At 33.8% G+C, this 25,350-nt stretch overlaps 2 protein-coding genes across 5 annotated transcripts; both read right to left on the minus strand.

Annotated features, from left to right (window-relative positions):
- Nucleotides 1-2,047: 2,047 nt before the first annotated feature.
- On the minus strand, nt 2,048-10,249 carry rab1ba (zRAB1B, member RAS oncogene family a). Its single transcript, XM_051116050.1, has 6 exons — nt 9,944-10,249; nt 7,518-7,590; nt 7,212-7,307; nt 6,897-6,992; nt 6,240-6,371; nt 2,048-4,466 (listed from the first exon to the last, which is right to left on the minus strand). Exons 1-6 carry the CDS (start codon nt 9,955-9,957, stop codon nt 4,272-4,274), a joined length of 606 nt encoding a protein of 201 aa, XP_050972007.1. The 5' UTR covers nt 9,958-10,249; the 3' UTR covers nt 2,048-4,271.
- A 684-nt stretch (nt 10,250-10,933) lies between these two features.
- On the minus strand, nt 10,934-25,318 carry si:ch73-40a2.1 (tyrosine-protein kinase receptor TYRO3). 4 transcript variants are annotated; one of them, XM_051116047.1, is made up of 14 exons: nt 24,445-25,318; nt 24,306-24,364; nt 22,483-23,089; nt 22,188-22,344; nt 21,880-21,977; nt 19,949-20,089; nt 19,491-19,601; nt 18,386-18,466; nt 18,117-18,209; nt 15,527-15,648; nt 15,291-15,400; nt 14,971-15,133; nt 12,977-13,110; nt 10,934-12,639 (listed from the first exon to the last, which is right to left on the minus strand). In XM_051116047.1, exons 1-14 carry the CDS (start codon nt 24,515-24,517, stop codon nt 12,453-12,455), a joined length of 2,136 nt encoding a protein of 711 aa, XP_050972004.1. In that variant the 5' UTR covers nt 24,518-25,318; the 3' UTR covers nt 10,934-12,452. The 4 variants fall into 4 exon arrangements, with proteins under 4 accessions (XP_050972004.1, XP_050972005.1, XP_050972003.1 ...); XM_051116048.1 differs by having other exon boundaries at nt 22,188-22,302; nt 24,306-24,367; XM_051116046.1 differs by having other exon boundaries at nt 24,306-24,367.
- Nucleotides 25,319-25,350: the final 32 nt, after the last annotated feature.

The following is a 25,350-nucleotide window of genomic DNA, read 5'->3' on the forward strand; positions in this document are numbered from 1 at the left end:
ACACTGAGAAATTAAAGAAAGAGAGATGCTGCATCCGCTCTTAACTCCTCCCTCTCTCTCTCTTTCTCTCAGGGGAGTCTGAGCAGAACGGTACAGTCCTGCATACTGACTGCAGCTACTCTGACTGGCTATAAATAACTCAAGGTCATTGGCTCAGCCCTACTACACGTGCACACTCTTCCGAATGTATTGGTGCAGACAAAAACAAGCACGCAATATATAGTAAATCAACAGGTCAAATATGACACCAAATGGTTTCTATTTATGGTGTCTATATTCAGTCATCTGATAGATGAAATAGTAAAATAAGCTGATAAAGGCATAATGTCTTGCAGTCTACTACTGGACACAGATCACAGGTTTTCATACAAAATGGAGATCCATGTATTATCTCACCATATCCTTAATGTGAAATATGCTATACATATGCATTATCATTGGTTAGGATGCTAACAGGGCACTAGGTGGAGACGAATAGGCACACATGGAAAAGGAGGATTCATCTGACCTTCACATTTTACTCTGCTATCACATGGTACATGTTAGAATACAGACCTAAACTAGATGGTTTTTTTTATACCTAAAGTAAATTTAAGGATAAAATGGAGGTCATTATGTTTTAAACAGTGCTGTTTTTGTTAATAATATTAAATATTAAAATATTACTCTAGTCAAATACCAGTCAAAAGTTTTTGAACAGTAAGATGTTTAATGTTTCTTAAAAAAGTCTTTTCTGCTCACCAAGTCTGCGTTTGAATTAAAGAACAGCAAAAATAGTAAAATTCTGAAATTTTTTACTATTTAAAATAACTGTTTTCTATTTGAATATATTTTAAATTGTTATTCATTTTAAATTGTCATTTATTTGTGTGCTTTTTAGCATTACTCCAGTCACATGATCCTTCAGAAATCATTCTAATATTTTGAATTGTTGGTCAAAAACATTTATTATTATTATTGTTGTTATTATTATTATTATTATTATTATTATTATGATGATGATGTTGAAAACAGCTGGGTAGGATTTTTTCAGGTTTCTTGGATGAATAGAAAGTTCAGAAGAACAGCATTTATCTGAAATAAAAATCTTTTGTAACATTCACTTTTGATCAGTTTAAAGCATCCTTGCTTTTAAAAAAAACACTAATTTAAATAAAGTAATTAATAATAATAATAATAATGTTATACTGACTCCAAGCTTTGTTTTAAATATTAATAATAACAAAATAAAAATGTTTTTTGAAGAGCAAATCAGCCTATTAGAATAATTTGTGAAGGATCATGTGATCATGTGAGACTGGAGTAATGATGCTGAAAAATAAGCTTTGATCACTGGAATAAATTAAATTTTTAAATATATTAAAATAGAAAGCAATTATTTTAAATAGTAAAAATATTTCATAATATTACTGCTTTTGCTGTATTTTGGAAGAGAAGATGCTTCTTTAAAAAACATTAAAAATCTTACAGTTCGAAAACTTGTATATATAAAATAAATAAAAGTGTATTCAGTATAAAGGAGTATATAAACTATATTAAAAAAAAAAAAACACTGGAAAGTCAGATTAGCTTAATGGGCAAGTCTCAAAAATATATGACACATTTCAAAATATGAGTCATATTTCACTCAAAATCAATGCAGAAAAAATAAACATTTATATTTTGTAAAAACATGTTATTATTGAATACTTTTTTGCATTATGACATTATTTTCATGACAACTAAGCATATTTCCTCCACCAATTCTCATTACTACAATGTGTCCAGATGTTTTACTGTCGAGTTTGTCATTATTCTAAATAATAATTTTCATTACATTATACATTATACTGTAATAGAGTAATGAGAATCATCCAGTCCTGACAAGACAATTTTTACTATTAAAAATGACATTTTGCCAGTGCCACAGACAAGTTCCTGACAGGTTTTATGCAATTCAACTTGCATAAATGATCAGTCATCAAATTTCCATCTAACACAGGAAGTGATACTTACCTCACCACCCACGCAATATTTCACTTGACACAACAGAAAAGCAAGCAGAAAGTCATTTTTAAGTCTCATGTTGATCATTTTATTATATATATTTATAATATGTACAGAGAAGAGAAAACAAGATCAAACCCAGCTATGAAACAGCACCGGGGTGAGCAAGCAAAGGGGGATAGAGAAAGAGCGTGTATATTAGGTGGGGAAACTACTAAAGAGGTGCTTGCCATTTTACCATCGCCGTGTCTTAATTGAAAAAAATGAGATGTGCAAATGACATGGGTAAAAAGTAAAAAGACGAAAAGCATAAGAACGCTCCATCACATTCATAAGTAACCACCCCCCTCCCCATACCCTTCATCTTTCCGATAACATTACCGCAAAATTCATAGATCGAAAGACAGCAGACGTTCTGAGAAAACAACCCTTCCGAACGCATCCCAAAAAAGCACTTGTTTAGTGTGTGAACGAGTGCAGGGTTTAAATGAGACTTTATTTTCACACAGACGTAACGCGGGATCCACGACGGACCGGTTTTAAAATCAAAGGAATGTTCCCCAACGCAGTTGCCCCTTGCCCGACCCTCCTTCCCAGCCATTGCACACGCACCCATATCCCTGCTACTGCTCCCTCCAACCCGACGCTCCCAGTTCACTTACAAAACAGTACAAGCAAATCCAGTATACCATATTAGTGATGAAAATGTGCGGTTACGTTAACATTGGCAGATGTTAGTGGTGTAAAACTAGATTACACTGGCTCAGTGAGCGAAGGTGATCTAACATCACGATGGTGAGACTAGTTAAGACGCACTAATACTAGCGAAGTTCACAAACTCTACGTTTTCTAGATCCACGTTGTACATAATAAAACAGCCAGGTCAAAAACACTGTCGTCAGACCAATCATTTGCAGTTTTTGTTTGAAAACGCTGATAGGATTGAGTTGTAGTTAAGTCGAGAGGAGTGCAGGTTCCATATAAACCTCTTTGATCAACGAAGGCAACATCTGAATGAGCTTCTAGACCTTTAAAGATCCATCTGTAGGTAGATTTGAAAGCTAGAATCTAAGTGTACGAATATTTTTAATTTTAAAGAACATGGGAGGTCATATCCGGTCTTCTACGCTGGACCAGTCAATCCCAATATTCCTAGATGTAACACACAATATTCCCACACAAACACAGCACACTAAACCGGATCCATGGAACTACCACACTTTCACCTGTGGCGAATTTAAGGCCCTTTACAAATATATTTACCATACGTAAATAAACACAAAGCGCACACAATGCATGATGGACCGTTTTTGGCAGCAGCGATGACTACAGATTGGAAGTTTGGCTCAATAAGATGGTAAAACGACACCAAATTATAAATCTGAGGTCTTAAACCAAAGCCACAAAACTGTAGGAGGAAACAACCTCAACATGTCAAGATGTGTTCGTGCATTCATTTTGAACCTGCGATGGCAGAACACTCAAAAGTAGCAGAAGTCATTGAGGTAATAGAGGGAACAGTAGCTTTCATTGACCAGCCTAAAAGCCTAGACCCCCCAAATCCAGATTATGAGCGAAAAACAACCCTATCCGTCCCTTCCCTGACCAGACTACATCAATGACAGCAGTAAGCCTTTGTACAAGCCTTCATTAGAAAATCAAAAACCTACAGAAAAAAAAACAAACAAAACACAAATCAGTCTTAAAAATCACCATAATAACAATATACTAGTAGGATGAGAACAAGTATAGAATATTGCCGACTTTGTATGCAGTTGACTTCCTGTCGATTCAGCCTCAGAAGCCATGCTTTCACCCACAAACCTCATTCGAGAGGCGTGTGAGAGAATTAGAAATACTAGAGAGGTTAACGTACTTAACACAACCTCGCTAGTTGTTTAAAAGGAGGATTCACGAATCACCCTTATCTGCTCTCATTATAGACATCTCTTTCCATACATGGACATATGACTGTACCAAAGCTCCATCCTGGATTTTAAGTACAGAGTACAGGGGTATGGATATGGGCGGGGTTGTTAATGTGCACAGGGAGGAAAAAGGGGTGAGGTGTCTTACACAAAAGGAAAGGCTAAGGAGAATAAAAACAAGACTATGGTGTTATAAATGAAGCCGTAAGGCTGTTAGACGTTGGCTCTTAATGCAGTGGTTCCTCCCGTGAGAATGCTTTTTTTTTTGGTGTGTGTGAAAAATGTGTTTGAAAGGGAACGGGATGGTTGTGTGTGTATGTGTATGTGTGTGTGCGTGTGTGTGGACGCTCAAGCTCTTCAACAGCAGCCACCGCCAGACTGCCGCACAGGAGTGCTCTCGATCTTCAGGTTGGGCTTGTCTCCTCCGGTTGTCGCTCCAGGGCCCATGCGCTTCTTGATCTCGGCAGCCATAGTCATGAAGGCCTGCTCCACATTCGTGGCATTCTTAGCACTCGTCTCAAGGAAGGGGATTGCTAAAGAGTCAGCAAATTCCTTGAAGGTAAAAAGAAATCAGAGTGAGACATTTAAAAAAAAAAAAAAAAAAAAAAAAATTTTATTTTGCCCAACCTTGCACTTGGCACTTGTGTATAAGAGTCAGAAAGCTGTATTCAAGACTGTTACTAACTGTAAAGGTAATTTTCTTCAACAACTTTATGTTAATAGTGGTTTACGCCTGTGCAAAACTTCCCGCAAATTAGGCAGTGATCATATTTACAGATGTTCTGAAAATTTTTGCAAGTGAAATCCAGTTATCCATGCAATTGCGAATTTTGCACAGGAAAGAAAGATGTTTCCTTGCAGATGTCACATTTAATTCAAGTTATTCAAGCAAATTCACCGTACTGAACAACAGAAAGCTGTCAGTGATTCTGTGCTTCATCCACCACTAAACTACAATGGACCTTTTATAAATGATGTCAAAATTTTGTAAAAAAAAAGTGACTACACTTTACATGCTGTAAGTGGTTGCTAGGGTGTTCTGAGTAGATTCCTTGATTAAATTTGAGTACTTCATTTAAAAAAATCCTCACTGCATTCTACCCATGTCAGGTAACCAGCAAAATAAAGGAAGTGGCGTTTTCCACAGACGAGAATCCATGAAACGCATTATTAGACCGTTTTCCAAGGCTGAGCGATATATTAAACCCATTTAAAATCATAATAAAGCATAATGCAATTGTGATTTCACAAGCGCCACGATTAAATTAAATGAACACATGCAATATATGCATCTGAATTATTTACATACGTTTAGGTTAGGGGCAGCTCCGTTCACAGTAAATGCTGCTCCACACAAACTGTTATCATTTACATATGTGGAGTGTCTCAAACTCCATCTCTGCATATTGCTGTGAGTTTGGGTTTATTATAACGTTCATTTGGAAATGCAACGTCCACCATTTCATTATATTTGTAAGGTAAATCATTTCTAAACCTACGCAAACATGGGAATACATCAATATCTTTCTCAATGTTAACTGTTCATTGTGATTTCAAAATAAAAGCTCAGGCCCTCACTCTGAGTTTACAAGTTTTCATATCCACATATTCAAGAAATTACAGTGACTGTAGCATCTGTCATGAAGTAATTAACAATTATTAAATATTAAGTGGACATTCAAATTAAATGTTGTTTAGTCAACATTAAATAAGAATTAGATAAAGTAAAGTAAAGCAGTAAAGTGTAAAAACAATCGTCAGGCCATTGTCGCCCTCTGCAGTCATTTGTTATAATGTGTAGCTCTATTGTTTATAATACATTATGTATTTTAACAGTTTTGTTCAATAAAACCATATGATTATTGCTATGTATTTTACGTAATTTTAAAGGCTATTGTTCACTTAGGTCTATTTTTATTACAAAAAATTACAATTATCCAATTATTCGATTAATCGACGAAATAATCAACAGATTACTCGATTCCCAAAATATTGTCAGCCTTACTGGCAAAAGTTAAGTCTCAAGACCTTTATGATATTCTGGTCTCTCGATAAGTCTCTTGCAATGTAAGTCTAAAACAGAGTGCTTAGAGCTGCAAAATGGTGCAAGACCAGTTAAACATTAGGTTGAGGTTTATTCAAATTTCTAACCCTTAGCATGAGTAGAAGTAATAGTAAGGGTAAGTACATTATTATGCTGCCAATGTCACAAAAATGGGAAGCAATTGGGCTTTTAAGGCCCACTCATTTTGATCAAAAAGGGAACAGAGACTTAAAATCAGAAACTAATACAGATTAGACGTGTCTATTTTGCCACATCAATACCTTGGCTGTTGTGTAGTCCACTACTTTCTTGGTGGTGAGGTCACATTTGTTCCCCACCAGCAGCTTGTTGACGTTCTCGCTAGCGTAGCGGTCTATTTCCTGTAGCCACTGTTTCACATTATTATATGACTCCTTAAGAGAAAGAAGGACAGAAAATAACTCTTAATTTCAATTCTTTATGTGTTAAGGAAAAAGTGTTATCAAGGACTGTTATTGTAAACTAAAACTATTAAAACTAATTTTCAGTAACTAATATTAGATGGGAACATGTAATTAGAAAACAGAATTAGAAATGTTGACTTGGCAACAAATTTCAACTAAAAAACAGACAAAAGCACATTTAAAAAACTTAAAATGAAAATATAAAATGCTAATTCAAAGTATTAGTACACACCTAATAACAACAATACTTAAATAAACAATACTAAAATAACACTGGTGTTATTATCAATGCATCAATAACACAAATTTGACAAGCAGGTAATCAAGACAGACAGGTTTTCTGAGGATGACATTAGCAAAGTTTACACAGCATCAGAACTATAGAAAATGCCGTAAATGTCCTTTAGTCTTTTTACCGACAATGATTCATTATTACATGTGTGCATTGTTAAATTTAGGCCAAACAAGGGAAGGGATTTTCTGACGACTTCTCACCTGATCCGTGACATCATAGACCACAATGATACCGTGAGCTCCTCGATAGTAACTGGAGGTGATGGTTCGAAATCTTTCTTGCCCTGCAGTGTCCCACTATAAGAAGGAAAAGAAGAAGAGAACTTTAAGTAATGTCAAACTATGCATGTTTCTAATAAAGGTTTGGCCCCATTTTCACATCTACACTGTAATGAGTTACTAGATTAATCTACTGACCCAAGAAAGCAGGTCATCATCATGTACTGGTGTACATACTAGAGACTGTCAGAGAGCTTGTGAAAAATGTGTGTTATAAGGCAGAAAGTATGGACTTACAATCTGTAGCTTAATGGTTTTGCCATCAAGTTCAATGGTGCGGATCTTGAAGTCCACGCCTATGGTGCTGATGTAGCTTTCAGTGTACGTGTCATCCTGCAGGAGCAAATACAAACAGAAAAGAGAATGAAAACTGACCTATGCCAAACTGACCAATTTTCACTGTAGATATATTGCAGTATAGTTCTACTATTAAATACATGCGGTCAATTCTATATTATTTGCAGACTGCAAATTTTCATTTGGTTTTTTATTCATGTTTGGCAGCAAAAGCTGACAAAACGACCCATCTGTGCCTGTACTCACAGCAAATCTCAACAGCAGACACGACTTTCCTACTCCAGAGTCACCGATGAGGAGCAGTTTGAACAGGTAGTCACTAAAATGGAGAAACGCAACAGTAATACATTAAATACATCAACATGAATAATATATTACATTTTTGAATATCAGTTTAACCTTTATATCCTATAACACGAATATAACATTTGTTATATTCAGTCAGTGCAGTCAGTTTTCATTTTTAATTAATTTTTAATTCATAATTCTGTCATGCCTTTTTATTTTTTGTATCTAAAATGGAGAAACACAGCAGCAATACATCAGATATATATCAACACGATCTTATTTCAGTTTTCAATATTAATTCAACCTTTATATCTTAGGACATTTACAAGTCATTACCTCAAGTTCATTTTATCATTCCATACAATATTATGTTAGTATTATTTATATACTTTTACAGTATTTCTTAATATTTTGAACTAGCATTTTAGCTTTTATTTTAATTTTAGCTTGTTTTCATAATTTTGTTATACATTTTTTATTCACATTTGTTTTTGTCTTTTATATTTCTATATATTTTTAATATTTCTATAAATAATATTTCAATTATTTTTAGTTCAGTTTTAGTTATTTTAGTACTTCGGCTTATTTTTATTTTTTTAATTTCAAGTTTTTCATCTAATATTTATATCTTATAATTTAAATAATCTCCATTTCAATTAACAATACTTTTTTAATACTTTTAGTTTTCATTAACAATGACAACGCTGCTATAGTAGTTATATTAATGATAATCATACAACATGACAGATTTAAAAGGTAGTAGATTGCAAATCATTGGGTCTTAAGTTTTTGGCTAATGTGAACATTTATAAAATTCTCTCTTTGTACACAGTAAGACTAAGAGCAAAGATGCTTGATTTCTAAAGAGTTCTGTGTGCATATTGACCTTTAGGAATGGTGTTTGTCCATGTTAATATTCCAATGACACTGCATTGCATACTATTGAACAAATCATATAGCATAATCACACCTATCAGCGGTTAAATTGATCAAATAAAAAAGTGGCATTAGCATTGCTAAAATGTTAACTGGTTTGGAAACAAGCTGCAAAATCAACGGCCACTTTCAACCAACAGCCAGGAATCTGCTTCACTGTGATGAAGTAGGTTCAAAACAAAATCAGCATAAACAAAGTATCCTCTGCCACAGCTCAAAATACAGCTGAGCCTTATTTGATTCCAGAAATGACTGTCGCAATGAAGGACCTATTCTGGTTTCTGAATTCAAGTACTAACATTAGACAGGCTGAGAAATGTTGCATCACACAACAGTTGTGAAGCAATCATGACTCTCAGCATGCCCATGATACACAGTGTGCTCGCATGTGTCAAGGGAAAAACAAGAGGTGTTATACCCACAAACAACAAGAAAAACCTCAATCTCAGACGAGTAAAGCATTTCACTGTTCAGTTCTCAGTTTTAACAAGTCAAACACTTTTTGCAATACAAACAACACCATAAGGCTTGGATATTAGTGGGTTTGTAAAGTCAAATGCTAATACAGACATATTTTAGTTCATTTAAATGAAGGATGTACAACTTCAGAATTCACAACAGAAATTAAGTGAAATCTGTTTATCCAAGCATCCTAACAGGATCCAACGCTGGCTGAACCAATAGCACAAGGGGCGGGACTACCTTCTTAACTGACCAATGGCAAACAGGGGAGAGTTTGAAACATGTTTGTGTTCTTTGTTGCCAGTGAAATAGATGCATTTAAAAGACTGCTGATGGATATGACAAGTAATCAATTTCTCAATCTCACTACTGGATATTCATGCAATATTCATAAGTATTCAACTAAAGACCTCTGTAAGTACACAGATTTGAAAGCTGCCAGCATAGTACCTGGAAAACACACACAAACACACAAAAATACGAAGCATCTGCCCTTCACGACCTCTTCCAGCTGTAACACTTACTTTCAATTCACAAGGCCTAATAAAAACCACATGACACTCGAATGTCTCGCAATGACAACCTCGTATTCAGGTCCAAAACACTGTATGTAAAGTGCATATGCACTCATATGCAAGATCCATTTTGACAGCTGGATTCAACCTGGTGTCAGTAAACTAATGACGTCATTCCGTCGCAACGCAACATACAAAAATGACGTCACGCTATACGGCAAATGCTAAAATTGTGTGCTAAAAACACTAAATAACCTCAGTTTTACAGTTTTCAACGTATAATAGTGATAATACTATCCGTTAGACTAAGAAGCCGTCTAAATAAAGGCCGAATGAGCAAATATCCTTTGAATTCGCCGTTAGTTCCGGACGCTGTTAGCCGTTCAGGCTAGACAAAGCTAGTCACACTGACGCTTCGTGACTATACAAACACTGACATCCGCAACACAAGTCTGGACGTCAAATACTCACTATTCTGGATTCATGGTGTGTTTGTATCGTTGTCGTTGGGTTCAGCAGGAGATCAGACTCTTTTCTCTGCGAGCAGAGGCGATGATAATGATGAAGAGGATGACTGGTACGTCTTGAATCCCGAGGCACTGGAGCAGCTTTCTCTGATGTAACGTTACCCCCTCCGATCACTCCTCAACACTGTCTTCTCGTTGGATTCAGTCACTTGACGGACATTACTGACCTTATAACGCAAAACACTGTTATTTTGTTCTGCTTTTCTTCCTTCCTTCCGATCTGCCCCTCGCTCGAAGTACAAGATGGCTGCGCAGGTGCGGCAGTGACATCAGATGACGTGGCATCACGGACTGAACTCACAGAAACAACCAGAGATTCAACTCATCAAATGAACTTATGAACCTATTTTAAATAAACAATCGTAAGTTAAATTATGAGAGAAGTTCAAATAAAATTAGAAATAAAAGTATAATTACATATAACCGGCTAAATACATTGTATTTTGAATATTAACATTTTAATGTCATGTGATTTCTTAATCTTTAAGTATATGACATATTAAGATTTGTGTGTATATATACATTATTTATTTATTTTTATTTTTTTCAATCAAGGCAAGACACTACATATGTATATAACTGTAATAATAAGAATATAAAAAAATCTCAAATTTGAAATTTCAAAATAATTGTAAAAATTGTTATTGATCTTTTTTTTTCACCCTACCTGTAGTATCTGAAAATTTTCTGAGCATATATATCTTTGATACACAAATTTACAAAATATGTAAAAAAAAAAATATATATATATATATATATATATATATATATATATATATATATATATATATCACAAAGAATTTCTCTCTTATGTACTTCTAGCAATGGAATACGGGCTACACTGTATACGGGCTATTTTATAGAACTGGTGCAAACTGCTGTCCCACAACCAAAAAAGACATTTAAAAAGCATTTGATTATTCAAATCTAAACTACTAAGGTCCTTCCATTATCTATTAAAACCCACAATAATATTTAAAATATTAGTAAGCTTAATATATTTTAATAATCATCATTTATTGGATACTTTCAACTGACCCTAACCCCTTAATTTCAAACTTATGACAATTATATTGAAATAATTTTTGTATTTTTATTTCATTGTTGTTTTTAAACGTATTTTCATAAAAGTTAAAAAAAGAATATTGGTTTTATATTTTGTTTGTAAATTAGGGAACTTAATGTAAAAAAAATAAATAAAAATGTGTCCTGCATTTTTCATGTCACTACCGAAGTATGTTTTAGTCCATTTGCTAAGACTGATTTTAACTACACCTCTACATCCCGTGTCCCATAGCTAGATAGGTCCCATCATTTTAAAGTAAATGTGTTCAAAAGTCTGAAAAATCTTTGTGTAACTTTAAAGAATGTCACTACCGAACACCTTTTTTTCTATAATTAAGCAGACTTTTTTGGGAGTTATTCCACAATATTTTCCACACGTTTTTATATGTGTAATACTATTCAGAACTGTGCTAGCTAACCATGTGCTGATTAGCATCTTTGAGCTAGGTTCAAAAGTATATAAAATTGTCCCTACCGAAACAGTCACTTTTAAAACATGTCATCGTTGATTCGGTAGTGACACAGTCCTCATATTTGGGCAAATAAACAAACATTTCAGTAGAGTTATGCAGTTTTTTTGTGTTTTAGTTTCAAAGCTAAAATTCTGTAATGTGATGTGGTCACTACCAAAGCATTACTGTCACTACTGAAAATATGCAGTCACTACCGAAACATGGGATGTTTTGTCAAAAATAAAGTATATGGAATTATCAAGTCAGATGTTATGATATTTTTTGGTTCAGTGTGTGTTCAAACTAATGAATCCTTAACTTTGAAATCAGTATGATCATCTTTTTGCCTTTTACAAAGAAAAAACAGATTCAAAACACAACAAATCTCATAAATCACACTTGAAATATTGTTAAAAATGTTATTTGTTATTGACTTACCTCTGAATTCTTTTAATAAAATAGCAAAAAAATATATATTTACAATGTAGATGTAAGCAAAATCTTAATAGGTCAACATAACCCTAATTAAATTATTATTACTGTGTTTCAGTGACAAATTTGGGGAGAGGGCAAATATTCCAAAACTTTCTGTAAATACAATATGAGAATTAACTGCCCGATTGCTACAAATGTGTACCTTGAATGTTATACAGTTTGCATACAGACACATTTTTTGCAAGATATTTTCAACACTGATTTTGGTCCAATTCTGTAGAATTTTATATTATGTATTTTATTTTTTATTTTATATGTGTAACCGAAATCTCATCATAATACTTAAAATATGCACTAATAAATGCCTGCTGTGGAGTATATTCTCAAATTAAATTTTAATGCACACCAGGTCTTCCTCCTCATCAATTTCCTTTTCTTTCCTCACAGGTCTAGAATAGGACACAAGGCATATGTAGTTTACAACATCCTCTCCACCTCAGGCTACAGGGTCTCTGTGGTGTCCTGGTGATCGCTGGATGCCTTCAAGCCCAGGTTGATGTAGTGGCCCTCTTTACTGGCCTCCAGGGATGGAAGCTCAGACAGAAGTGCTTTGAGGTTCTCACCCAGCTCTCTAAAACCTGGCCTCTGAGAGGGATCTCTGTGCCAGCAGCTCAACATAAGCTCATATCTGACAGAGAAAGAGTCAAAGGAAAATGGAGAACACGAAAGCACTACAAGACTGAATCATCTTTCAGCTTCTTGAGCATGCACAAAGCATGGTTATATTCTATGATTTAGTAATCAGCTGCGCATTCACATTACTGCTGTGACTCATGAGGATTCTTAGAACAGACTTGATCTATTCTTGTTACTAGGCCTGATTTCATTAGTCTTGCAACTTAAAGGCTTAGTCACAAATTCCTGATAAACATAATTGTCTATAAATAATATTTTAATTTTGAAATATTATGAAATATTACAAATGCTTTGTGTGATGTTTCGATTAAAAAAAAATATGTGCTTACAATTTGCTGTCATTGTTCCCTTGTTTGAGACGGTGTCCATTTTCCAGGAAGTCCAGGAGCTCATGACCAGAGATACCCGGATAAGGTATCTTCCCTCTGGATGTGATCTCCCACATAGTTACTCCAAAAGACCACTGTGAGGCATACGGAATATTTTAGGGCCTAGGAACTATTTTTAAGACCATTTTCACATAAGCAGTTTGTACTGGAAATTTTTAGTTTTTTTTTGTTGTTGTTGTTGTTTAACTCTTATTATTCTCATTGATGATTCTAATTAGATTATTATTAAAGGAATAGTTCACCACAAAAATGAAAATTTACAAAAAAAATAAGCACCCTTATAATGTAGATGTAGTTTGTTTCTTTATCAGATCAGATTTGGAGAAATGTATCATTGCATCATTTGCTAACCAATGGATCCTCTGCAGTGAATGGGTGCCGTCAGAATAAGAGTCCAAACAGTTGATAAATACATCATAATAATCCACAAGTAATCTACACAACTCCACTCCATCAATTCATGTCTTGTGAAGTGAAAAGCTGCATATTTGTAAGAAATATTTCTCTCGTAATTCAGACGAGACAACTTTTTACTGGAGAACGCAATATTATAGATAAATTGTATTTTAGTCGGAACCAATAATTTTAAAGTTACAAATGTCTCAATGATTTGACACAATTTTCACAAATTTATGTTGATATGGAGGAGTTGTGTTGATTTCTTGTGGCATACTGTGATGTTTTTATCATCTGGTTGGCCTTTCATTCTGACGGCACCCATTCACTGCAGAATATGCATTGGTGAGCAAATAAATTTTTAGCAAATTTAAATTTTTGATTTATTTAAAATGATTTAGTTTTTATTTTTATTTATTTTGCAATATGAGAATTGTACAGTGACGCATTGCTGCCACACACACATTATTATTTTCCGCCCAATTGTGTCATAATAATGAGATGTTTTCTCATTAAAACGACATCTTTTCTCGTAAAAACAACATAATTATCTTGTTACAGCATCTTTTCTTGTAATAACGAGATGTTTTCTCTGGACAACATCATCTTTTCTCCTTAAAACGAGATGTTATGTCTTTAAAATGACATAGTTATCTTTTTAAAACAACATCTTTTCTCATAATAACGAGAAATTTTCTCTTAAAACGTCATTTTTTCTCGTAAAAACGAGATGTTATGTCATTAAAACTACATAATTATCTTGTCAAAATGACATCTTTTCTGGTAATAACAAGAGGTTTTCTTGTTAAAATGACATCTCTTCCCTTTAAAACGAGATGTTTTCTTGTTAAAATGTCATCTTTTCTCGTAATAACGAGATGAACATCATTTTTTATGACGTTATGAGAAAAATGTTTTAACGAGATAATTGTCATTTTAATGAGAAAACGTCTTGTTATTACGAGAAAATATTTCGTTTTAATGAGATAATTGTCATTTTAACAACATAACATCTAATTTTTGCGAGAAAAAATATCGTTTTAAGGAGAAAACATCTTGTTATTACTAAAAAGGTGTCGTTTTAACGAGATAATTGTTGTTTTAACAAGATAATTTTCGTTTTAACAACACAACATCTCGTTTTTATGAGAAAACATCTTATTATTACAAGAAAAGATGTTGTTTCAACGTGAAAAAAATGTCGCTAAAATGACATAAAATCTCATTATTCCGACATAATTGAGTGGAAGAAATAATATGTGTGTGGCAGCAATGCGTCACCGTAGAATTGGGGCCAAAAATGTGCTCAATATTCTATATGCAAAAAAAATATTTTTTTCTGATTTGACAGATTTTGCGAGTTTCACCAGTGATCAAATTTGTAATCATATACCTATAAAACATTTCTACATTAAACACAATAAAGTAATACATTTTAAAACAATTCTCAGAATTACTGTTGAAAAGTTTATAAATATAAATGGACTAAATGGACTAAACTTTATAAATACTGTATTAGAAGCATTAATAGGACTGACCACATCACTCTTGGTGGTGTATAAGAAGTCAGACAGGCTCTCTATGGCCATCCACCTTACAGGCATGTTAACATCCATATTCTTCTGCCTATAGTAGTTACTGGAATAGATGTTCTTAGACAGGCCAAAGTCAGCCACACAAACACGCAGATCATCCCCCAACCTGTGAAAGCCAAACTATGTGTGTAAGTCCAGCACTGGGCAAGTATGGGGAAAAAACATTTTGTGCATCATTAGGTGTGGCATCTTCTCAAGACAATGCAAGTATTAAGAGCACATTATAGTGTAATGTGCTCTTTGTTGCCCTCCTGTGGACTCACATGCAATTTCGGGCAGCCAGGTCTCTGTGTAAGAAACCCTGAAGGCTGAGATACTCCATTCCTGCAGCAATGTCAATCATGAAACGCAGAAGACTCTGATAAGGCACAAACTGGAGAGAAATGAGAGAAAGTTTAAACGATTTAATGTATATAATCAAATACAAAGCTGAACCTTTATATTAAAAGAAGAGTAAAAAGGATAAGTCCAAAAGATGTTGGAAATTTGTGGCACTGACCATGGGAACATCACCGTAGCGGGATGCTTTGAGGAAGCTGTGTAGGTCTCCATGTTTCATGAAAGGCAGAATAACAAGCGGTACATGGATGGAGGACTGTGGATCCCGCTCTAGTGCGACCCCTGGAGGTCATAAATAACTTTATATGGTCTGGCAACAGCATTAATCTCTGAAGAAAATCCATGATGGTCCATTTAACTCTAATAGCTGCTGTCTTATCCACCTTGCAACACGGAAGTAAGCTTGTATTCTTTGAATGTGCGATTGAATAGGTGAATAAGATGAATAAGTGCAGTAAACTATAAACATATTTGTGCTACAAACCAGTTTGTATATGAACACTATAATAAATTAAAATAATATGTTAACAAATACCAGTTTCTAATATCAAGCAGCATAGATAGAATATTTTTGAGCAAGTAAAATACCTGGAAGCGCATGACACCGGAAGCCTTGCGCATATTCAACTTGAAATTGGCCCGGCCTGTTCTTATGTTAAAATGAGGTGGATATATGTACACTAAATCTAGGTCAACCAAAAAATCTAAATTCATTAATTTACCATTTAGATTACACTGAAAACTTTGCAACTATTTACAGTTGAGGTCAAAAGTTTAGATACACCTTGCAACTATTACAGAAGGTTCAAACACTCACTGATGCTTCAGAAGGAAGCATTAAGCTGGGGGGTGAAACCATTTTGAATTTGAAGGTCAGGTTAAATTTAAGTTATTTTGTCTTCTGGGTAACATGTAAGTATCTTCCGTAGCTTCTGAAGGGCAGTACCAAATAACAAAAAAAAAAGGATATTTAGGCAAAATAAGAAAAATGTACACATCTTTGTTTTGTTCCAAAGTTTTCACCCCCGGCTCTTAATGCATCATTTTTTATTCTGGTGCATCAGTGAGCGTTTGAACCTTGTGTAATAGTTACATATGAGTCCCTCAGTTGTCATCAGTGTGGAAAGATGGAGCTCAAAATCATACAGTCATTGTTGGAAAGGTTTCAAATACACAAAAATGCTGGAAAACCAAAGAATTTGTGGGACCTGAAGGATTTTTCTGAAGAACAGTGGGCAGTTTAACTGTTCAGGACAAACAACTCATGAACAACTATCACTAAAAAAAAAAAATAATTCAGGAAACAACACAGTATTAAAGAAGTCCACTTCCAGAACAAAAATTTACAGACAATGTACTCACCCCCTTGTCATCCAAGATGTTCAGATCTTTCTTTCTTCAGTCGGTTATTTTCATTTAAAAAATAAAATTTAAATACTTTTTAATCTCAAATGCTCATCTTGTCTTGCTCTCCCTGAACTCTGTGTATTTTGGTTCAAGACAGTTAGGGTATGTTGAAAAACAATCGTATTTTCTCCCTCAACTTCAAAAATCATTTCGAAATCATCCTACACCGCTGCGGAAGTACTGACCCAGTCTTTGCTAAGTGAACATGCAAAGAAGATCAAACACCTTTTACAAAAAACAAAAAAGGTAAAACAGTGATATAGAATGATTTTGACGTTGAGGGAGAACATGAGATGGGAGTTTTTCGACATCCTCGGCTGGGACTGTTTACAACCACATTTGGGATTGTTTGAAGCTGCATTTAAACTTTGTTCGAGTTTGTAAGTTCAAACTCGGGGCACCCTAGAAATCCACTATATGGAGCAAAATCCTGAAATGTTTTCCTCAAAAAACGTAATTTCTTTACGACTAAAGAAAGAAAGACATGATTATCTTGGATGACAAGGGAATAGTACATCATCTGTACATTTTTGTTCTGGAAGTGGACTTCTCTTTTAAAAATCAAGCGTATGTAAACTTTTCAACAGTGTAATTTTTATAACTATTATTTTCTCTTGTGGACAACATGTAAATGTCTTTTATGCAAATATCTTATTCAGGTCACTACTGAAAAAAAAACATGCATTTTGTATGATCCCTCTTATTTTGATAAAATAATTTTGGTAAAATAATTAACATTTTGCAGATTCTGTAAGGTGTATGTAAACTTTGACCTCAACTGTATTTATTCTTTTGTTTGTTTTTTTGTTTTTCACAGAACACAAATGAAGGATCTGAAGAAGAATTTTCTATGTAGTAGGTGAAGAAGAATTTTCTATGTAGTAGGTTATATAATGAATAATTCTGAATATATAATGAATAATTATAAAATTAATGCTCCTTTAAAGTGATCACTACATACTGCATGACCTTGACTGCTGAACATAATAGTATTGGACAGATGCCAGTTGCATTATTACACATTCGCCAGTTGATATGATCCATTTAATTCTTACAATGGCACAGTCCCTCCATAATTCTGCAGGTCAAAGACAAGTAGGAGGTAAAAGTCAAGCGTATCCCACTGTTAATGTGCAGCTACAGGCATCACCAGGGGAACTTGTGGAAGTTCACACTTTGCCCTTGGACAGGCCTATACAGGCCACAGATGACCAGTTGCCATGGAAACGTCTGTGCCCTTTGAAATCAGGTTATCCAAAATATTCCACTCCAACTACATATAAATTATACATTTTAGCCTAGATTTCAAACATGAAATAATAATTCATTCAGGAGAGACATACCAAGCAATTTAACTACATTTATGTGGTCAAAATGCTTCATAATTTCTGCCTCCTTGAGAAAGGACTCCAGATCTTCTTTACTGTGGACTGCACCTACAATTCGACATTACATAGTTAAATGACATTACAGCAAGATAGAGGCTGATTTAATTAACTGTGTAAATTGCATTGTCTTAAACTAGTGCTTAATTCTAAATTAAGATTATGCTTTTTATTTTATCCGAATTTCATATTTATCGAACTTCATCTGCATTATATACACAATGTACCTTTTAATGTTTTCACTGCCACTCTCATGTCTTGTCCTCTTTGAGGGGAAAATATAGCCTCGTAGACAGCTCCAAATTCTCCTGCAGATGAAGAAATTCCAGCATGAGAATGCATTTGTAAAATGCTAAATGACAATCAGCATACTGTTTTCAATCAGGTTATTCCTTTTTAAATTATTCCTTTTTAAAATAACTTGATGTAACAGTTATTAGAGTATATATTTTAATTTTTACACAACCAGTCAAAAGTTTTTGAACAGTAAGATTTTTAATGTTTTTTAAAGTACAGCAAAACAGTAAAATTGTGAAATATTTTTACTATTTAAATAACTGTTTTCTATTTAAACATATTTTAAAATGTAATTTATTCTTGTGATTTCAAAGCTGAATTTTTAGAATCATTACTCCAGTCACATGATCCTTCAGAAATCATTCTAATATTCTGATTTCCTGCTCAATTTTTTTTTTCAGGTTTCTTTGATGAATAGAAAGTTGAGAAGAACAGAATTTATCGGAAATAGAAATCTTTTGTAACATTGTAAATGTCTTTATCATCACTTTTGATCAATTTAAAGCATCCTTGCAAATAAAAGTATTAATTTCTATAACTTCTTTACCCAAAAAATAAATAACTAAATAAACAAATTATACCAACTCCAAGCTTTTGAGTGGTATAGTGTATAATGTTACAAAAGCTTTTTATTTCAGATAAATGCTGATCTTTGGATCTTTCTTTTCATCAAAGAATCCTGAATAAAATGTACTCAAGTGTTTCACATTTCGATAATAATAATTCAAAATGTTTCTTGAACAATAAATCAGCATATTAGAGTGAATTCTGAAGGATCATGTGACATTGAAGACTGGAGTATTGATGCTGAAAATGTAGCTTTGATCACAGAAACAAATTACCTTTTAAAATATATTAAAATAGATCCTTTATTATTATCACTGTTGATATTTTTGTGGAAACTGGATACATTTCTTTACATAGCACTCTCCAATAAATAATAATGGATTCATTTCACCCTGTTCAAAAAGTGTGTTTTATAGACAAATTTGCAAGACCTAGAAAAAAAAGATCAGTGTGAGAGTTTGTTTATACCTTTCCCAAGTTTTTGGCCCATTGTCAACTTTGTACGTTCAACCATCACGTCTTTAAGATCACAAAGCAGCCTATCACTCATCCTGTCCAACATCTCAACTGAGCCTGACACTGAAAGACAAAGACATAGGAGGAAAAAAAACCTAAAATATCATATTTCTCAAAAATGTCCTCAGACTTGCCAGATACCAAAGTCTGCTATCAAAAATCAGAACATTTCTCACCAAATTGAATTGAATTGAACAAACATTAAATAATTATCTGAACAGAAACAAAAATTTCTAAAGCTCTCTGTGTTGGACCCCTTTTGTAAATAAGCATACATATTTTGACTATTTTAATGCATGTACTGAGTATTTTCATTGTCACTGACACACTTAGTGAGTCAGAGTTGTCGGAAAATTTAATGTCTAGATGACAGAAATGAATTGTAACGCTGACTTCTCACTTAAGCTTACTTGTAGATTTCAGCTGAGGTAGGTCAGTGTGCAGCTGTTCATATCTATAGTCACACAGATACACTTCCTCTCCGTGTGTTATACTTCTGGGAGGACAAGGCCTACATTCACCACTATGATTACAGCTGCCCATCCTAGAAGCTGAATGAAAACAATCATTATAATTGTGTATACAAAATTGGAAAGTGATCTCAAATTCTTTATGAGCTTTTATTAGGATTTGCAAGGCCCCAAATTATAAGTTAATCTATGCACATTCATTTTATGGCTACAGTGTAGAAGCTATACTGTTTTTATAGAAGCTGGTTTTTGTCACAGGATAAAAAAATTCAAAACCAATCTCACAATAAGGCTTTTCCCCTCATAACTCTAAGTTTAGAGAGAAAAAACAGGTCTGAGGATCCTCAAATGCAAACTGTGTGTTTTGCATCAAGAGAGCAACTACACTGTATTAAAAAAAAAAAAAATTGTTGAGTCAGCTTAAAATAATTTGTTACCCTGCTGCCTTAAAATTTTAAGTTCAGTCAACTAAAATAAGTTTAGTCAACTTGAAATGTTAAGTTGTACGAAGTAACAACTTAGATATTTGTGTTTGCTAAACTTAACAGATGGGTAAGTAACCCAGCTGCCTTAAAATTTTAAGTTGATTCAACTCAAATATCTAAGTTGTCACTTAGTATAATTTAACATTTCAAGTTGAATCAACTTTTTTTGAGTTGACTGAACTTAAAATTTTAAGGAAGCCAGGTTACAAATTATTTTAAGTTGAGTCAACAAATTGTTTTTTACAGTGTAGGGCTGCACAATTAATTGAATGTGTAATCGTGATTACAATTACAGATGCCATAATTATGTAATCGTTCAAATGCAAAAAAAAAAAATCCACTTACATTATTCTGCTTTCTTAAGATGTGTGGGTGTTATCTTAAGGGTATTTTTCCCTCATTGTTTTAATTTTTACATTTTTACTTTTTTATATTTAAATAAAACTATTCATAAAATGTGGCATGCAGATGCTTCAAACAATGGTATAAAGCTATTCAAAACATCATTCAGTGTAAATTGTGATAATTGTAATTAGTAATCGAAATTACTATTTCAAGGGAATAATCGACAATTATGACTTTTGTCATAATCGTGCAGCCCTAAGAGCAGCTACACATTTGTGTTGTGTTTTACTTTCTTCTTTATGAATTCTTCATTCATTTATTCTTTTAGAATCATTTATCATTTAATCATTTTATTATTCCATTTAATCATAAAAGCATTATAATAATCATTATAGTCCTTTATATACCCATTTCATTGATTCATTATTTGATTAGACATTTATATTGATGTTTATATTACATTGTTGTTTAGTCTTATGCTGTGGTTTCAAGGGCTATTTGTCTTCATGAATAAGAGATAGGAGGGAATGTTTATGGAAACTCAAGGTTTATGTGATTCAGTTTGGTAGAAACACTACCTGTTGGATTTGTGTTCTTCAGACGAAGTCTGAGCATTGAGACATTCGCAACTAAGACTATTCAATAAACTCTGCTCCTTTTTACCATCATCACTTTGTCTCTGTTCTTCAATTTTACTGGCTTTTCCCTCAGTCAACTTCTTGGCTGATAAAAGACTGTTAATAGTGTTTTGGGTATTTTGGGTATGAGAGACTACTCTGCTGACGAGTTATTCTGTTACCGGACAAACTGATATTTTCTGACGGGATCTGGCTTCTGGGGCCGGATCTTAATTGTCTAGGCATGGGGACAGCGATCTAACACATACAATAGAATTGCGAGACAAAATTCTCAGAATTAACTCAAACTCAGAATTCTAAGAAAAAAGTCATAATTGAGAGATATAAATTTTGAATTATAAGGGGAAAAAGTCAGAATTGCGAGATAAAAGGTTTTACATGGTGAAAACAGCAAAATACTCACTGTTCACTAGCTCCGGCTGAGCAGTGTACACTTGTTCTTGATGACGTTGATATCGAATCACATCAGAGCTGGATATGGGCTGCATTTCTTGACCTCCACTGATCACACATACACACAAAGCAGTAAACAATATATTATATGCAGACAATAGGCCTATTTTATGTAGTACAGATATATTCACTTGCCTAAGCAGAAAAAAAAGAGTATTGATATGCTAAAATGTTATAAAAATGTAAATTTTATGCACTGACCATTATTCCAGAGATTTTAAATGCAACCATTTACATTTTTATATACAATTTGTTTACCTGAGCTTGCAACGCCTTACAAAGATGAACACAACAGCAATGAGAATGAGAAGAACCAGAATGGAACACAGTAGACCAGCAGTTAGGACAGGAGAGAGTCCCAAGCCAGAATCAGCTATGGAGTCAGGAATGGACAACAGGTTGAATGGAGGTCTTACTGAAACACACACAATGTACAATTTTATCACTGTTTATATCACCGTAAACGTAAAAACTAACACTACTTTTAAATTAACATTTACATCTTATCTCTCTCTTGATTCTGCTTAGATTGTCAAGTAAAATATTGTCTCACCTTCCGAACGGTTTCCATCTGTCTTGTTTCCATCATAGAAACACAACCCCTGCGGTGGACCCCACGTCCCATTCAATCGACACTCAATCTTTGGGGTACTGATTTCCACAGAACCGTTCACACACACTCCTCTCCTCAACCCTCCTGCTACTGTTTTCTCAAATTCCATTTGGTTCCATACAAATGTTGGACATTTCAGGAAGAACACCTGGATCGAAGCAATAAAACTGCAATTGCCGCTGTAGGAAAATCCCAGATAAATTCCCTTCTTCGTAATCTTTCCCAATTTAAGGCCCTCAGCCCTTTTCAGGTCATCATCCTGAGGAATAGCATCTACAGGAAATTGATGCTGGACTTTTAGCATGAGAAGAGGTCTTTGTGGTCTTCTAGAGTACTGATTATGCATTTCATTCGACTCTCGCAAATAGATATAAAGAGGCTCCTGGTCTACTTGGGCAAAACTTAGGTCCAGAAAAAGTTCATGGGCATCTTGTTTGGGAATCCAGTAGGTCCATAATGTTTTGTGATTTTGATTCAGTTCTGGGTTACAAGCTTGGTAGACAGAGTGTGCGTAGTCTTTTCCAAGCTGCATTTGTGTTTCCTTCCACTTTCATTGAACAAAGAGCCACAAATTATTATTTTGATTCATCATTAAAAACTTTTATGCATTTACCAGTATTAAACAATATGATACATTAAAATCCATTTTATACAGTCAAACCAAAAATTATTCAGACACATAATTTTTTTTTTTTTTTTATATGTTTTTGACTAGTGGGCGCACTGTCACCTTTATTTTATTTATTCATATAGCACTTTTAACAATACAGATTGTGTCAAAGCAGCTTTACAGTATTACTATAACCATAGTTCATGTAAAATAAAGTAAAATGTGACATATTATACCCAAAAATTCTTCATACAGTGGACTACCATTGAGACTGATAAAATTTGGGACCAAAAATTATTCAGACACTTCAACATGACCATGTTTTGCTTAAGTGTACTTTCTTTAATTGCTAATGCAACCTTTTTAAACTACAGACTGAACAAAAATAAGCATTATATTGCTTGGTAATTGGTCAACAAAGTATTGACAGTTGTGTAAAAACTGTCATACTAACAAGTGAATTTTTGGTTGATTGTAATGTATGACATACCTTTCGATCAAAGTTATCTGACATTATCGAGATGAATTTGTTCTGACACAGTTCAACTAAGTTCTTGTCATATTTTATTACCATTTTCTAAAAAATACAGAATAAACTGTGATAATGTGAGAAATGTTGAAGGTGCCTGAATAAATTTTGAATTGACTGTATGTTTATCATCTGTAGAAATAAAATTTTTAAAGACTAGGCTGTTCAGTAAGAAAGCATTACATTGTTTAAAAGAATATAACATTGTAGACATTCATGCTATGTCAAACTGAAAAAAAATGTATCACGGTTTCCACAAAAATATTAAGCAGGAGCACAACTGTGAGCACTAAATTAGCATATTAGAAGGAATTCTGAACGATCATGTGACATGGAAGATTGAAGAAATGACTGCTAAAAATTAAGCGTTCCCATCATAGCACTAAATTACATCTTAAAATTGTAAATAAAAACTTAAAACAAATAAAAGCAAATATCGTTTTTTTTTTTCAGTTTTTCAAACAATGTCACTACCGTATTTTAGGAGCATAACAGACTCTGTCCGACTAAAAAAACATCATCACAACTTTAGATAACAGACTTTCTTCCTCAAAGTTTATGAGGAAAACCCAGACCTTTGTGGAGTTAACCCAATATAATGTAAAACAACGAACTGCCACTTACAGCATTTGGTGGTGAGAATGTCCATTGTAGACTGCGCTGTTTGCTTGAATCAAAGATTTCTTCTAAAATTAAACGCTCTTTTAGTGGTTTATTACATTTAAATAATATTCCATAATAGAATGTAAATCCTCAGTCTTACCTCTGACTGGTGTTAGCTGTGCGGAGATACCAGCGGACACAATCCATGAAATTAACAATAAAAAATAAAACATTTTGGAAAAAAGTTTCCTTAATACTGCATTTGTTTTCACTATAAGTTCAAACTACAGGAGTGCTCAGACAGCTTCAGTCAGCGAATGATTTCTTGTTTTAAACAGGTTCTTTTTAACGATTCAAACGAACCGATTCCCAAAGCGTTCGTAAACACTAGATGTGAAGAATCCTTATTTTAAACGCCCATAGAATTTACTATTACTAATAATGTTTCAGATTTCTTTCTTTGAATGTAGTCCAGCGCCCGGAGGAATATCCAACTCGAGGCCCTTTCGTAAACAATATATCCCGTTACAACATGAACTTTAAAATGTTTATTTCAGGTATTCAGTCAGCGACTGCCAGAAGAAAGAACAAAGTAAGAAAAACCGCACATTTTAATGATTCAGTTCTTGTTCCACTGTCGAGGTTGCTGATTAAGCAGTGCTTCTTTTGTGGAAACGTTGTGCAAGACCATGAAATATGTGGAATTTTAGAGAATTATATTTGTGCAGATGTTTCCTTTGAATAGGGAAGTGAATCATACAACTATCAATATACAAGCTAATATCTAACCTTTAGCGTTTATTATCTGATAAAAAAAAAGTTTTAGCTGTTAAGTTTCTTTAAAAACACTACTAATAACATTTGTTTTAATAAAACCTATAGAGAGATGATTATGTTTGAATATGTGGGTGCACATCTGCATTTATGCTTGCTTTAGCATAAGATACATAGGCCTAATATGGCAAACTTTTATAATGTTTGGTTAGAGAACCAACCCAGCTGCTTCTGCTTAGAGCTCTGCTAACTCTGCACTTTCTATTACTGGATTCCAATGACTAACGACCAC

Source organism: Labeo rohita, chromosome 7 (genome assembly GCF_022985175.1).
Source record: "Labeo rohita strain BAU-BD-2019 chromosome 7, IGBB_LRoh.1.0, whole genome shotgun sequence".
NCBI classification, from domain to species: domain Eukaryota; kingdom Metazoa; phylum Chordata; class Actinopteri; order Cypriniformes; family Cyprinidae; genus Labeo; species Labeo rohita.

Excerpts from the sequence above, each read along its gene's own strand:
- rab1ba (XM_051116050.1), bottom strand. Across the intron at positions 7,308-7,517 it reads GTCTGCTGTTGAGATTTGCT|GATGACACGTACACTGAAAG; the intron begins GTGAGTACAGGC and ends TTGCTCCTGCAG. Across the intron at positions 6,372-6,896 it reads TCTATGATGTCACGGATCAG|GAGTCATATAATAATGTGAA; the intron begins GTGAGAAGTCGT and ends CTTTCTCTTAAG.
- si:ch73-40a2.1 (XM_051116046.1), bottom strand. The coding sequence starts at position 24,517 with ATGTTTTATTTTTTATTGTTAATTTCATGGATTGTGTCCGCTGGTATC. Across the intron at positions 22,345-22,482 it reads AGATGGAAACCGTTCGGAAG|TAAGACCTCCATTCAACCTG; the intron begins GTGAGACAATAT and ends TGTGTGTTTCAG. Across the intron at positions 15,401-15,526 it reads GCTACGGTGATGTTCCCATG|TTTGTGCCTTATCAGAGTCT; the intron begins GTCAGTGCCACA and ends ATTTCTCTCCAG.